The 15,428-nt window shown below is 48.0% G+C and overlaps 1 protein-coding gene across 1 annotated transcript in view; it reads right to left on the minus strand.

Moving 5' to 3' along the window:
- The window catches only part of FLT1 (fms related receptor tyrosine kinase 1), a 177,069-nt gene that overhangs the window by 46,112 nt on the left and 115,529 nt on the right, over window positions 1-15,428 (minus strand). Inside the window, exon 16 of the mRNA XM_047876110.1 lies at window positions 6,540-6,671. Within this exon, the coding sequence (XP_047732066.1) occupies window positions 6,540-6,671 (132 nt within the window). The remainder of the gene's footprint in view (window positions 1-6,539; window positions 6,672-15,428) is intronic.

The following is a 15,428-nucleotide window of genomic DNA, read 5'->3' on the forward strand; positions in this document are numbered from 1 at the left end:
CACCCCAGTAAGGCTGGTGTACCATTACTAACGTCTGTTTTGCAGATGAACGTACGGAAGCACCAGGAAGGTAAGTAATTGGCCCAAGGGCACACGCTCAGGAGGGGTGATGACCGGGCTTCACGCGGGGGGTCCTCGCCTGCCTTCCAACCCAGAGGCAGTAGAGCGGAATGGTTCTGCCCCACACGTTCAGTGCTCAGCTCCACCCCTCCTAGCTTCGGAACCCTGAGCCAAGTACTAAATCCTTCTGTGCTTCAGATTCTTGCCCACCAATGGGAAAAAAAAATCCCCACTGGGTTGTCACCAAAGTTAGCTAGACTAACGCATGTTCAATGAGCAGAAGATACCATGGCTGAATTCCATCACCATATTTTGAATTCCTGATCAAGGCCAGCTTGATGTCATTGTTTAGACTCAAGCACGAAGGCATGCACATCCCGTCCTCTGGCCCTCCTGTGTGAAATCAGTGAGTAGAGAGTTCATGTCTCCATTGCCAGCGCTGGTCTCTCCTCGGGAACCCTTCTAAATTGCCAACACCCAGGAGAACAGTAACATCAATCGCCAGCATCTTCATGTGAATTAGTTTATCACATCCTTCCTAGTGCCAGGCTAGCTGGGGGGGGGTGGGGGGGTGGGGGGGTGGGTAGTGAATTTGGGGCAGGATTCAGGAAGAGAGGAGCCAAAGCAGAGGACCGTCCAGCCTCAGAGGAGTGTCAAAAAGAAACGAGACCCGAAGGCTGGCCTGGCCAAGGGGGATAAAAGGGAGGCACTGCATACCTGAGATAATTTTGAGCTTTTCCTATTCTGTACTCTCAGAATTTATTAAGGAACACAGCGTATGTTTCCCGCTGTGTGGGTCCTTTCCTGAAATGTGTTAATGTGCAATCATTACGGCATAACATTTACAGATCTCACCTCTGATGCCTTTCCATTTCGACTGCAGGACCCTGAGGCAGTCCTTTGGTGCTTTCCATGATTTTCCTATCCATCCATCGTCCCCAAAAGAATGTCTAACGTGGAATTTTCTCCTGTGTAATTATAAGGGCTACTGAAACCGTACTTCAATAGCAAGGCTTAAATCTGTCATCAGAATGTATTTACACACACGCTGTGGTTCTTACTTGCAATAATAACTCTAAAGTCGAGTTTATCTTAAGTCCTTGGGTGAAAACGTGCCCCGCTTTCATTGAAACGGTCCCACTGCGTTCCATGGGCTCTTGAGGGCTATGTCAATTTCAGAAATTATTTTGGTTACTGACAGTTTTGTGTTGTTGTTTTTAACGGTAGAACTTCCCCTCTGAGAGTTCCACGTGTGCTCCTGGACCGTCCAAAGCAAACAAGACCTGGGATTATTTAAAGAAGCTACTTTGACTCCACAGTCCACTCATCCTTTTCAGATACAAAAATAACACATTGTTTTATCTATGAGTATAAGAATCCTTTTTCAAGGGAAATAAAAAGAGCAGACAGTTTCCTTCCTGGCTAATTCACGAACCTCTTCAAATCTGTTAAACACAGCCGCAGACACAACTCATTTGCTCGGTTTCATTTCCTAAACCCCACCTGACAAGATAGGTCAGCTTGCAGGGTGTGCGTGCGTATTTTAGGAAATCAAGTCTGAAGCTAGGGAACGTTTCACAGCCGCCAGAGAGCCAGGATCTAATTTCAGTGATAAAATTAGTGAGCAGGTACCGCATCGAGCTATTCTGAAGAGCATCCGGGGACCAACTTTTCATTCAGTGAGCCTCGAGGACTTCCACTCAAGATACGGCATCTGACTAATAAGATTCACCCAAGAGCCACTTTTTAGGAATCTCCTTATCCAAAATTATGTATGGAGCTGAAACCTACCTCCTGACACATCACCACCACCTCCCTTCCTTGGTTCCGGGTATCTTTTCTGGTGTACCAAAGAATGAGTTAGAAAGTCTCCCCGGGGGGTGAAGCTTGTTAAACATTTACGGAAAACAATAATATCGCCCCTTAGTTTTTAGACTAACAATCTTCATTTCCTTACACTGCTCCATCATTACCCTAGTAGGATACGGTCCCATTTATGTTATACTCCTCTTATGAACGGGTACAGTGTTTCAGGTAGTTTGATGACCGCTTGATCAGGCCATCTGTTTTTAAGGGGAGAGGGGAGTTTTGCCGTCACTCGGAGAGCAGGGGGTAGGGGGGGAACTACAAAAGAGAGCAAGGAAGAAGGCAGAAAAACATGAAAAGCAGACACAAGAACTCAAAGAGCACGGCAGCCTGGGACAGTGACGGGTGAAAAGAAAGAGCCGCGTACGTCAAGTCTGTAGGCACCTCGTAAACGTGATCATTTCCCCAGACGCTACTGAAGATCAACGCCACATCAGGGAAAAGAGGTCATGAGTCAAAAGCACCAGTTCTTCAGAAAACCCAGCGGGCTGGCCACCAGGAAGGAGGTAAAATCACCTAGACTTTGTCGTTGCCAAGGGACACAACGTAGAAGGTGCACTGTTGCCTCATAGCTCACTGCCCCGTTCACCTTGCCGATCCGACGTCCTCCGAGGCTTCCTTTAGACCCCGGCTCACTACCCACGTCCCTTCTTGCCTCTGCGACCTCCCTGAGCTCTGATTAGCGGACCTGGGTGGTGTATTGGCTGCAAACTAGCACTTCGACTTCACCCTGGGGAGGAGCTCAAAGTGCCTATTGATCCGGCTCTAATGGTTTCCGTGTGCACCTTAATCTCCTTCCAGCTAGGTTTTCAAGGCCCCCGGAGGGGAGGGGAGATGGCTTACACTTCCTTACGCTGCCCAGCCCGGGGCACATAAATACGTTGCTGAGTTACTGGCGAACTGGGATTGGCTTAAGTCTATTGCCAGATACTGCAGAAATTGCAAGATATTGACGTATGTCTCTTTTCAGACATTCAGTGGTGGTTTTCTACATGGATCAACCCGCGGATACATTTTTCAGACGCTCTGGGATAGAGGAGTGAACGTAGATACGCCGTGGTAAGCACCGCGTCAAAGGTATATGTCAAGTGCTCTGGGAGCACAGAGGGAGATGATGGTAAGGCAGGAGGACCCTTCCCCTCCCCCTGTAGCAAGAGCAGAAGTGAGCTGTCCGAATGAGTAGGGCTGTCCGGGGGAGAATGAGGCGGGAAGGAAGGCCGTGGAGACTAAAGGAAGACGCTGTGGGCAGGCAGATGAGGGACAGCGGATCTACAGGGGGTTCCGGGCAGGTGCACGGCTGGGGAGCTCAGGTGTGAAGGGAGGGATGAGCCACGAGGCTGCAGGAGGCCAGGAAGGACCTGGATGAGGATAACAGGCCATCAGGAGCCACTACATATTTGAAGCAGGGGAATCATCTGTCGTAAGATTAGTCATTCAAAAGGATCAAGGTAGGGGCGCCTCGGTGGCTCAGTCGGTTGAGTATCCGACTCTGGCTCAGGTCATGATCTCGAGGTTTGGGAGTCTGAGCCCCGTATCAGGCTGGCTGCTGTCAGCGCAGAGCCCGCTTCAGATCTCTCTCTCAAAAATAAAAAAAATACAGACAATAAAATAAAATAAAAAAGATCCTCTAGAATTGGAAGATGATCGAAGGAGAGAGAAGTAGGTAGGCTGCCTGGGAGGCTGAGAGATGACGTCGGGAGAGGACAGGGTCAGGACCTCCGTAGCGGCAGCTGACGTGGGCAACTGTCTCCCCTTTCCTCAGAAGCAAATGACCCAGGCCGATGGAAACGTGTGGAAATGATCAGTGGCAGCCAGATTCTTAATGCTGTCTGGCTTTCCAGAGGAGCGTGTAGTGGGAAAAGGAATCACTGCAGGAAATGAGAACCAGGTAGAGAGAAACCCAAATAACAGGACGTAATGGGAAAAGTCCAACAGCTCGATTTTAGGCCAAGGCCTCGAGGACAAGTCCCCGCGGCACATCAGGGGTGGGAAGCCCTGAGGGAGGGCGGCAATGTTCCACAGCTACGGGACACGGACCCCGGTCAGCCTCACCGTGCGTGTGTCATGTGACTTTGGGCAAATAACTTAACCCTCTGGACTGCCCATCTTCCCGTCTGTGGACTGAAGATAATACTGGTTACTTCTTTGGATTCTTACGGCGCTCATGGGATCAGGGATGCCCGTTACGTAGCAACGTCTGCATAGAAAGATAACCGAATAAAGCCTCCTGCTAAGTGCTGGGCACGGGTGTGGGGTACAAAAGTATGTCAGACCCCACTCCCGCCTCATAAGGTCTAGAGTTCAGTAGGGAAGACAGGCCTACGGACGCCTAATTAACCCCCAAAGGCAGAATACAGGAAGTACTGATGAGAAGATTCAAGAACCATGGAGAGCGAGGGCAGAGAAGAGGGTGGGTATCCGAGTCAGCTGTTGATCCTGGAGGACGCTGCTGAGTACAAAGTATCTAATCTACACTGGACACGGGGGAGAAGGAGCATCAGGCTGCCATGGGGAGGGCGCCCGGACAAAAGACATTCTGGGCTGTGTTCGCATGGGGCCGCCCTCAGCGGCGGGTGTGAGTCAGGCTCTCTGATGGCCAGAGTGCGGGCTCCTAGGCCAGCCTGGGAGCCTCCACGGTGCCATGGCTCCGCCTGTGGGCAGAAAAAGCCTCCCAGCAGGGGGGACTATTCCCAGAGGGTAGACTTGTGACAAATAGGAGGGGGGTGGTCGTGACTGTGGGCAGAAGAAACGCACAGATGCCTTGAAGCGACGTGGCTTCCGGGAAACCCAGATCAGCCTGGCAGAAAAGGCGAAGGGAAAGGAAGAAAAGTCTCTGTGGAGACCTATAAACTTGTGTCAATATCCCTCCGGGCAAGGCCTTCTCCCAAGCCATCAGCTGCCCGGCTGGTCGGATGCCAACCCCGGCTCCCTGGCAGAGGCAGAGGAGAGTAGGGATGCAGGGCAGGAGGGCGGGTACGGGGCTGGGGCGCCCACGAGAAGAACCCGGCTCCCATGCTCGTCTACCATCACTTGGCTACAGGATGAAGGTCAGTCATTTCACTCCTGCCTGGGGCTTCATAACTGCTCTGTTGTCAGCACAGGGGGGGGAAATGCCCTCTGGACTGCGGAGTGGGCACCTCCTTGCCCTCTGTGGCCACCCCTGTCTCAGATCTGTGGCCCTCCCTGGCCTGACACAGTTACTCCCCGACGGCCACATCTGGAGTCCTTGTTTAAAAGTAAATGAAAGGTCCTTTGAAGAGGGAGGTGTTCTCTCCAGGGGTAAGCAGATGAGTCGAAAGAATACTCATGAGGATTATTTGGGAGAGAAACAGGACCATTACTGTAAGTATTTAGGGGATGCTACTCCCCACTTTTCCTGGAAGTATAGATTTGTGGGAGCGTGGTTTTGGGATTTTTCAGGAGACTGTCTAAAATCATCTACTCGTTGGGGCACCTGGGGGGCTCAGCCATTACAGTGTTGGACTCTTGATTTCAGCTCAGGTCATGATCCCATGGTTCGTGGGTTCGAGCCCCGAGTCGGACTCAGGGCTGACAGCATGGAGCCTGCCTGTGGGATTTTCTCTCTCTTTCCGCCCCTCCCCCACGCGTATTAATGCACGCACGCTCTCTCTCTCTCTCAAAATAAACTCAAAAAAATAAACTAAATAAAATCCTCTCCTCAAAAAAGAATGGGGACGATGCTCTGTTTTAAAGGAGTCTGAATTCTCAGAATTATAATCTTTAAGCCATGTAAGTTTCCAGGGCGGAAGAACTGATCTATTTCCCCTGCCAGGAGTATTTCCATAGTCTGAGGTCTCCCGGGAAGCCTGGAAACAGAGTACCCAACAAATTGCATCTTTTCATGTAAACCTCAATAGGCCATAGATATTTAGGTCCAAGGAGGTGTCAATTTGATATTTTATGATGCTGTACATGTTATGTTTTGCATGACTTCTGGCATCAGAGGACTGCAGTTGCCGTCTAAACTAGTTTCCAAATGGGAGCCACATGGCCACAGCCCCGAGTAGGATTAGGCCGCTTTGGATTTTGCTGCTCAGCGAACTATCTGAGGCCTCCGAAGAGGAAGCACTTGGAATATTTTTCTCAAATGTGGTCTGTTTTTTTATGTGTTGCTTCTCCCTGGTAATATTTTGCAGGCTACTTCGTGTTAAAAAAAAAAAAAACCCAGCTTACGAAGACACTCAGAAGAGAGACGTACAGATATCTCACTCGTGGGAATCAGAAAAGGAAAAAGAACGAACTCTGGGTTTTCCCCTCTACCTACACCCCTCTTCCTCCTTGGGTTTCTTTGTCACAGGTGTGGCCACTGCGGTCACTCTCTATGGGTCAATGCCGTCCCTCGGGCGGCAGCTGGCTTTCCTCTCTTCCGGGAACGACTTCCCTGCAGAGACCGTGTTCGGGTGGCCGGCCAGTGTCTTCCCCTTCTGCCTTGCCAGGCCACCCAGCAGGTCCCTTCCCGGAGCGACAGGGGAGGGGCGAGGGGGTCAGGGAAAGGAACAGGCTGGGGCGGCAGCGGGAGACCGGGAGGTGGAAAGTTGAACAGGGACACAGCCGTCTGAGCTGGTTCTGGTTGCTTTCTGAAGCCAGTTTACCTTGAACAGTGAGGTATGCCGAGCTTTCCACGGACCCCTTCTGGTTGGTGGCTCTGCAGTGATAGGCACCTTCGTCGTCTTCTGTGACTCTTTCAAGAAACAGCGTGCTGCTTCCCGGTCCTAAGATAATTCCTGAGGAGGGAGAGATGTTTACGTTAGCGAGCCCGGGGGACAGACAAAAACAGCTACTTCTGTCATACCACCCGAGCTCTAGGCAACCTTGGGCCCGGCAACCTGTTTGTGTTTTCTGGGTCCAGGCTTTTGAACAGCACCTTCACCATGCAGCAGAGCTCGGACACCACCCCCCCCTTCTGGAGGTGATGGGACCCAGGCCGTTCACCGTGTGGAGAGAAAGGAGGTGGGGCATCTTTCAAGAGCCAACGTCAAGGGCACACCACATCCAATAATAACACCACTTACCGGGGGGCCTGCTGGGTGTTAGCACCGCACGGGCCACTTCACATCCTGACATTTACAGCCAGCCCGCAGGGTCTCTGTGTCTCCATTTGACAAATGTGGAAACAGATTTGGCGAGGCGAACCCCTACCAAATGCACATATATCATCCCTCCCCCCCACCCCCACCGCAGCAAACAGGAAGTGTTTCTTGAATGAGGATGAGTACATGTAGCCCAGCATACCCAATTAAATGCAAAGTCTGGGGTGGGAGGGAGACCAGTGAGAACCAGAATACACAGGAAGGCACCGTGGAGGAACTGGGCCTTGAGCTGAGGTTTAAAGGATTAACAGGGGCCGCTGAAATCATGCTTGTTCTGAAATGGCGATACAATGGGTCTGCCCAGGCTACAGGCTGTATTTTGTCAAATGGTTTATATTTCCCCTGATTAAGAGAGCCATCCAATAAGGAAAACGTGAGAAATACTGGAAAGCATAAGGAAAATGTAAAACAAACGTACAATCTTTCCTCCCAGCTATTTTCCCTTTATTCTTCTTAAAGTGCACTTTTTAACAACCATACGCCCGTTCATGTGCTATTTTTGAGCCCCGACTACATACCAGCCGCTATTCTAGATCTGGCGATATCGGACTAAGCGAGACAAACGAACGCTTGCCTACAAAGAGCTCCGATTATGGTTTTAGAGAGTTACAAATAAGTAATTTAAAGGAACAATAAAGTCCGTAAAGAAACTAAACCAGGTGAAGGGAACCATGGGTTATGGGGGGGGGGGGGGTTAGGGGAAGCTCTCTTGGGAGATGACATCTGAGCAGAGACCCGAAAGACAGCGAAAGGTGAGCTATTTGGAGATCTGGAAGGGGTATCTGAGGCACATAGGGAGGAGGATCTCTAACGTCCCTGGGGCAGCAATGAGTTTCAGGGACAGGGAAAAGACCACTGCAGACTTTAGCTAGCAAGCAGGACAGGGGAGGGTTCGCAAGGCCCGACCATGAATGACCACAGGCCATGGTAAGAATTTAAGGTTTTGTTCCAAGCGCCGGAAAAAGCCACTGGAGGGTTATATCTAACTGCTCGTAACTATAAATAAGAGTGCAATTCACACATCTTTAGGCATAAAGATTACTCTCTATTTCGGATTGCTTCCTTAGGATACATTTTCAGAAACAGGCGTATTAGGTCAAGAGCTCGTGATTCTTACAACCGCACTGCCTTCCAAAAAGATTATACCCATTAACGTGTCCACCAGCAGAGAAGAGGCTTTTATGTCTCTCCTGCCCGTGACGAGCGGGACCATCTAAAAAGATAAAATACAAAACACAAACCTTTGCCGGTTTGAAAGCAGACTTGGCAGCCATTTTTATTTTGAAAGCACCCGCCCGCGGTGCTTGACTAGAAAAAGCGAGCTCAGATTGAGGAGAGCTTTGAACCCCTGGCCGAGGAGTTTCCGTTTCGGTGTAGAAGGAAGAGAGGGGCTCACAGAGGGTTTTGAGCAGGGAAATGACCTAAGGAAAGCAATGTTTGAGGAAGTTTAGTCTAGAGGGAGAAGACGGGGTAGGCTGCCGCGGGGGAAAAGCGACATCTGGAGTTCAGCTCACCAGCTGTAATCCGGGCAAGGAATACGGGGCATCCAAATCCGGATGAGGGAACAGGAAGCAGAGAGGAAGAAACGTAAACAGACACTTGGTAGAAGCAACCTGCACGAGTTGCCCCCTCCTGGAGGCAGGAGTGGACAGAGAGGAGTACAAGACGGTTCTGGTCTTCTGAGCCCAGGAAATACGAGACGGTTCTGGTCTTCTGAGGCCAGGAAATGGGGGGTGGGGTGGGGTGGGGGGATGCGTGAGACTCTCCCCACAGCCTTGGCCTGTGAGTATGTCTCCCCACGGGTACTATGAGAATAATACCTGCTTTGCCTATTTGATGGTACCGCCGTGAGACCCAATGGAGATAACTGAAGTGAGAGTTCTGGAAAGGGGAAGGCAGGGCACCTGTGGGAATCGCAGGAAGTCAGAGCGTGTGGCTGGAGCGTGGGCTACCAAGGGCGACGAGCATTCATGGCCTACTCATGAGTGTCACTGCAGCAGCCCTGACCTCCACCAACTTCCTGTCGCCCCGGTCTTGGTTTGAGGCTAACACAACGAACAAACGAAGGCCCAAGACCTTGGGTGTCACTCGAGGAGACCGGGGCGTAGTTGCCAAGGTGAAAAGACAGTGTCAAGGATGCTGTAGAGCTAACGCCACCGGGCCGTTTCCTGTTTCGGTCGCGCGGAGGAGGTGACGGGGTGTCCCAAGCCACCCAGCGAAGCTCTTCTTTCCCACCGGCCCTCACGCTACGCTCCGACAGGCGGCGCAGACATGGGAACATCAGCCGCATTCTCACTCTCTGCTCTCGCTGTTTCTTGCCCTTCTGGCCAACACAGGCCAGTTACTACCTCTACTAGGCTTCCTCGTCCCCCAGATCTGCCCGCACTTACGCGTAGTTGCGTCCCCTGGTTTCTTGAACGCCTTAACCTTCATGCCCCTCACTTCAGCCGACCCGGTCCCTACGATATAGATGCTGTTTCTTCTACTGAGGAGCGCACCCTCTGCAAAGGGCTTTCTTTTTAGCTTTTTCATTGGGATCCGTTTCAAACATTTAAAAGTGCAGGAAAACTAGAACCCATGTGGCCACCACGAAGAGAGTCAGAGGTCAACTTTTGGCCATACTGGCTCTAGACCCCCTCCCCCCCTCTCTTTTTATACGAATACAATTCACTGATACCTTATCCCCTTCCCTCTCCTCTCTCCAGAGGCATCGCTATCCTAAAGGTGGGGTGTTATCATTCTCAGGCATGCTTTTGTGCTTTTTCCACATAGGTATGTACCTCCGTAGAAGAGGTAATATTGTTTTGTGCCTTTAAAAATTCTAAATAAAAGGCACCATACAGTAGATGCCTTTTCTCAACTTTTCCTATTTAATGACGTTTTGATATTTATCCTGGTTGATGCATGTAGAATAGAGTTCACTGTTTTTCAAACGTTTATTTATTCTGAGTGAGAGAGCCCAAGAGGGCAAGTGGGCAGGAGGGGGTGGGGCAGAGAGAGATTGAGAGAGAGAGAATTCCAAGCAGACTACGCTATCCGTGCAGAGCTGGACATGGGGCTCAACCTCACGAACCATGAGATCGTGACCTGAGCTGAAACGAACGCTTAACCAACTGAGCCACCCAGGCGCCCCTGGCGTTCATTTTTAACTCATGTATAAAACTCATATTTAGCTCATCATATACAAAAAAATACACTTTTCTGCCATAAGGTAGTTTTCGCTTTTTTGCTCCCATGAAGAAGGCTGCCAGCGCACCTGTCCCAGACAGTTGTACATGGTTATGCACACATCTCCTTGTGCTGGGTTATAGAGTACACCGATTTTCAACTCCACCAAGAATTACAGAATGTCTTCCAAAATACTACTGATTTATACTTTCACTAAGAGCTGCCCTTCCCCATACTTCCCGATACTTGGAGCTATCAGAGGTTTTAATTGGGGGCAAAATGACAGGTGTGAGACGGCATCTCACGGCGGTGTTAACCTACATTTCCCTGATTACCAGGTAGGTGGAACACGGAGCATCATTTTCCATTTTTTTTTTGGCCATGAAGGCTTCCTTTCCTGGGAATTACCTCTTCATGTCCCCCACCCATTTTTCTATTAGCCTATTTGTCTTTTTCGCAGCGATTTTAGGTTCTCTATATGTTTTGGGTACTAATTCCTTATTGGTTAAATATGCTGCAAGGTCCCCCCAACATTCTACGAACAGTCTTTGAAACTTTGTGAATTTTTAATACAAAAGTTAAAAAAATTCTAATGTAGTCAAATTTGTTAATATTCTCAATTATCCTTTGTGCTGCTTGTTCTATTTTATTTTTTTTATTTATTTTGAGAGAGAGACAGAGACCGTGAGCGGAGGAAGGACAGAGAGAGACACAAACACACAGAATCTGAAGCAGGCTCCAGGCTCTGAGCTGTCAGCACAGAGCCCGACTCGGGGCTCGAACTCAAGAACTGTGAGATCATGACCTGAGCTGAAGTTGGATGTTCAACCGACTGAGCCCCCCAAATGCCCCCTGTTGCTTGTTTTAAAAAGATACGCTTTCATGGGGCGCCTGGGTGGCGCAGTCGGTTAAGCGTCCGACTTCAGCCAGGTCACGATCTCGCGGTCCGTGAGTTCGAGCCCCGCGTCGGGCTCTGGGCTGATGGCTCAGAGCCTGGAGCCTGTTTCCGATTCTGTGTCTCCCTCTCTCTCTGCCCCTCCCCCATTCGTGCTCTGTCTCTCTCTGTCCCAAAAATAAATAAACATTGAAAAAAAAAATTAAAAAAAAAAATAAAAAGATACGCTTTCCTACACTGATATTAAAGCATTTCCCTTATATACTTTTTTCCAAAAATAAAATCTCTTAAGAAGATTTACTTAGAGATTTGCCTTTTTTCATTTAGGTCTTTAATCCATCTGGATTTTCTTTTAGGGGCGGTATGCGTGTGGTATAAGAATTTGATTTTTACCACATAAATAATCAGTTATTCCAGCATCATTTACTGAATAATCTATTCTTCTCCCCCTGAGTTATGATACCAGTTCTGTCAAGATACTAAGTTTCTGGGGCGCCTGGGTGGCGCAGTCGGTTAAGCGTCCGACTTCAGCCAGGTCACGATCTCGCGGTCCGTGAGTTCGAGCCCCGCGTCGGGCTCTGGGCTGATGGCTCAGAGCCTGGAGCCTGTTTCCGATTCTGTGTCTCCCTCTCTCTCTGCCCCTCCCCCGTTCATGCTCTGTCTCTCTCTGTCCCAAAAATAAACGTTGAAAAAAAAAATTAAAAAAAAAAAAAGATACTAAGTTTCCATATATCTGTGTTTCTGTTTTTAGGCTCTTTGTTCACAGTGACCCATTTACCCCACACAAGTTATGACTGCTTGATAAAATGCGTCTTGATATTTGCTACAGTGTGACCCCTTCTTCTTCATAATTATCTCAGCCCTTTACACGTCCAATATGGATTTCAGTTTTAGCTAGTCGAATTCTGGGAGAAGTACTATTGGGATGTGGGTGGGGATTCCATTGAATTTATGTAATAATTGTGGGGGAAATTTGCATATTTATTTTTAGGTTGAAACAAATGAAATTGCCAATATTTTTGACCTACGAAAATGGCTCCAAAAAGGTTCCACTAATAATAAACATTCCCATCCAAGAATATAAAATATCTTTGGGTTGTTTGGGTATTCTTTTATGTCATCTGATAATTCTATGCTTTTCTCTTTAAGTATCTTTTCGGTTACTTTTACTCCTAGATAGGTTGTAATTTTGTTGTGATGCAAAATGGTACTGGGTTCTCTGAAGGGTCACCATATATGAATTTTCTTGTTCCCCCTTGGGTGTGAATCATTAGAACGAACACGGAGAACTCACTTAGAAACATGATGTTCTACTTTGTGCTGTTGAGATAAGATAATTTAATTGTAGGCCTGCTTTTGCTTCTAGAGGGATCACCTAAGTAATTTCTGACCACTAAAAATAAAAATGCCTGTCAAAACATGATTTATTTCCCTTCGCTGAGAGAAGCTGTATCAGATTGGACGAACAGGGCACAGAGCAGGATTTGCAAGAGTAGATGTCTTCAGGGGCCGGGCGCATAACATAAATGAGTTGGGGATGAGATCATGGGAGAGGGACTGTGTCCCTCTCTGCATTGTGTGGAGTGCTGAAGGACTGTCTCGCCTCTAAAGGTGGAAGCATGAACTTCGCTCCAACCAGTTGGAATTGGGGAATTTGAGTCCAGTGTTATCTTTTGAGTTTTAAAGAGAAGAGAGAAATCTGGATTTTCGATGTTAAAGCTTATGATTTTTAAATGTCGGCCACCAAATCAACTTAAGTACATTTGCTGTGAGGGCCAACAGCAATGTGTATGCTGCGTAGACTAGACACAGCTTTGACTCAGAGGATGTACGTGGGATGGCGCTATTATATTTAATGAAGCAAACACCTCCATGATCTGGCTCCTGCCTATCTTCTTCCAGCTTCTGACCCTGCTACGTCCTTCAGCGTATCCTTGGTATGAGCCATACTGATCTGTTGGCAGTTCACGATAAGTCTCCGTGACTTTGAATGGTACGAGCCACCCAGTCACCCCAGTGAGCATTCATTTACTAATATTTAGCTCAAGGCTATCCCAGATCTTCTGAGGCACTTGAGCCCCTTCTCTATTACTCTGGCATCACCTTGCACATGCCTCTACTCCGACACTTAACATTTCATAGTAAATTTGCTGACTTCCTTCCGTGCCCACGCCACTGCCTTATTCATTACTGAGCCCTCAGGGTCTAGCACTGTGCCAACAGATAGCAGACCCTCAGAATCCAAGGACACGGCCAAATAAACCAAGACCATGGAAAATGGAATTGAGGGGGTGAGAAAAGGCATGAGCTCTGCAGCGTTTGCTGAATATTATGAAGCCGAGGAAGGCAGTAGTTAACGTGGTCTCCCTGTGTGGCGGTATTGACTTATGACCTACGTACCCAACTCTCCCCGGGCTGTAAAGCTGTATGTCAGTTTTTATTATCTTAAGATTCAAAGAGCTGTAGATCCTAGAGCTTAGAAATGTAAACTCAGTTTCATAGGTCTGCTAGAGTAAAATTTTTACGCGGAGTTGTTTTTGCAGGGACGTGTACTCCAAGGAAATCTGGTGACGGCACCCAGGGTAAGGGCTTGAAGCATCTACTATGTTGGCTGCTGCTGAGGGTTTTAGATCAGAGTTTGTGACGATGCTGGCCTATATATGTATCCAAGGGAGGCAGTCAGTTGAGCCTCCTACTCTTGATTTGGGCTCACGTCATGATCTCATGGTTTGGGAGTTCAAGCCCCGCATCGGGCTCTGTGCTGACAGCATGGAGCCTGCATGGGATTCTCTCTCTCTGCCCCTCCCACCTCTCTCTCTCTCTCTCTCAAAAAAAAAAATATATATATGCATATATATATATATGCATATATATATATTTTATATATACACATATACATACATACACAACCCCTTCAATTTTTAGTATTTTCAAGGGATTTTATAATGAATTTTCTTTCTTTCCTCAATACCATAAGGTGAAGGACAATCATGCCATTTTATATATAAGCAGCACATTGTCCAGGGAAGGGCATGAAATAGAACTTTAATCCAATTCACCACTGAGTAGATGCATCTGTAGATCTTTTAAATTAACCTATGTGACTACATCAGTGCATACCATGTGTTTTTCTCCTCGTCTTTACACAAAAATCTGACTCATTGTTTCCTAAATTGGCCGGCTGGTCTGATCAGTGACTCCTGTTTTGATGCTCAGCTGAGCGTCTTAACTTCTGACTGACAGAACATGCCCATCCAGTTTGGCCAAATTAATCGACATAATCAAAACTCTCTTCTTCAGCCATCAAAGGCCTGTTCAGATGACACCTCCTCCATGAAGCCTCCTTGGATCATGCCAATCAGGGGTGCTGATCGGCAGCGCATGGAATTTTATACCCTTCACATTGCGTACTTACAAATTGACTTGTACCTATTATGTGTAAGTTTTTCAAAGGTAAGGGTTAAGTTTCACTCGTTTTCATTTTCTCTAGAGTATGACAAAGTGTCTGGCTCATGGAATAGGGAATTAATAGACGTTAGGTTTAATAAAATAAAAAGTAAATTCGGCGGGGTGGGGGGCACTTGGCTGGCTCAGTCGGAAGAGCACGCAACTCTGGATCTTGAAGCTGTGAGTTCAAGCCCCACATAGGGTGTAGAGAATACTAAAAAATAAGTAAACATTTAAAAACGTTTGAAAAAAGTAGATTGTTATGATCGTGTTGGCTCTCCAGTAAAATAATTTCTTTGAGATTAGCCCATGATATATTTCTGATAAACAGTAGCCATGAGGATGATGATGCATCCAGTTGTAGGTCCATGATAAATCATACCTTTAGATTGATACCTTTTTTTTTTTTAAATGTCTATGTATTTTGAGAGACAGAGAGAGAGGGAGGGAGGGGGGCAGAGAGAGAAGACGACACATAATCTGAAGTGGGCTCCAAGGCTCTGGGCTGTCAGCACAGAGCCCTACGTGGGGCTCGAAGCCACTAACGAGTGAGATCATGACCTGAGCCGAAGTCGGACGCCTCACCAACCGAGCCACCCAGGCGCTCCTAGATTGCTACCTCTTAAAGGAACTGATGAGCTAAGAGCTGTATCTGAACAAAGCACCAGAAGAGCCAAAATAGAGATTAAAGATGGCTAAAGTGATCCAAGAACACTAGAGACTGGATGTCTGACTGACTTCCCACAAAGAACACAGAGGAGAGTTTACATATCCAGTCAAACTTCAGAGGTTTCGAAAACTATGGGTAAGAGAAATCCAAGCTGAGTACACTGCAAAGGCTGACAAGTTTGGGAAGTGAAGGATGATGGGCTCATTAAATG

Source organism: Prionailurus viverrinus, chromosome A1 (genome assembly GCF_022837055.1).
Source record: "Prionailurus viverrinus isolate Anna chromosome A1, UM_Priviv_1.0, whole genome shotgun sequence".
Lineage (NCBI taxonomy): Eukaryota > Metazoa > Chordata > Mammalia > Carnivora > Felidae > Prionailurus > Prionailurus viverrinus.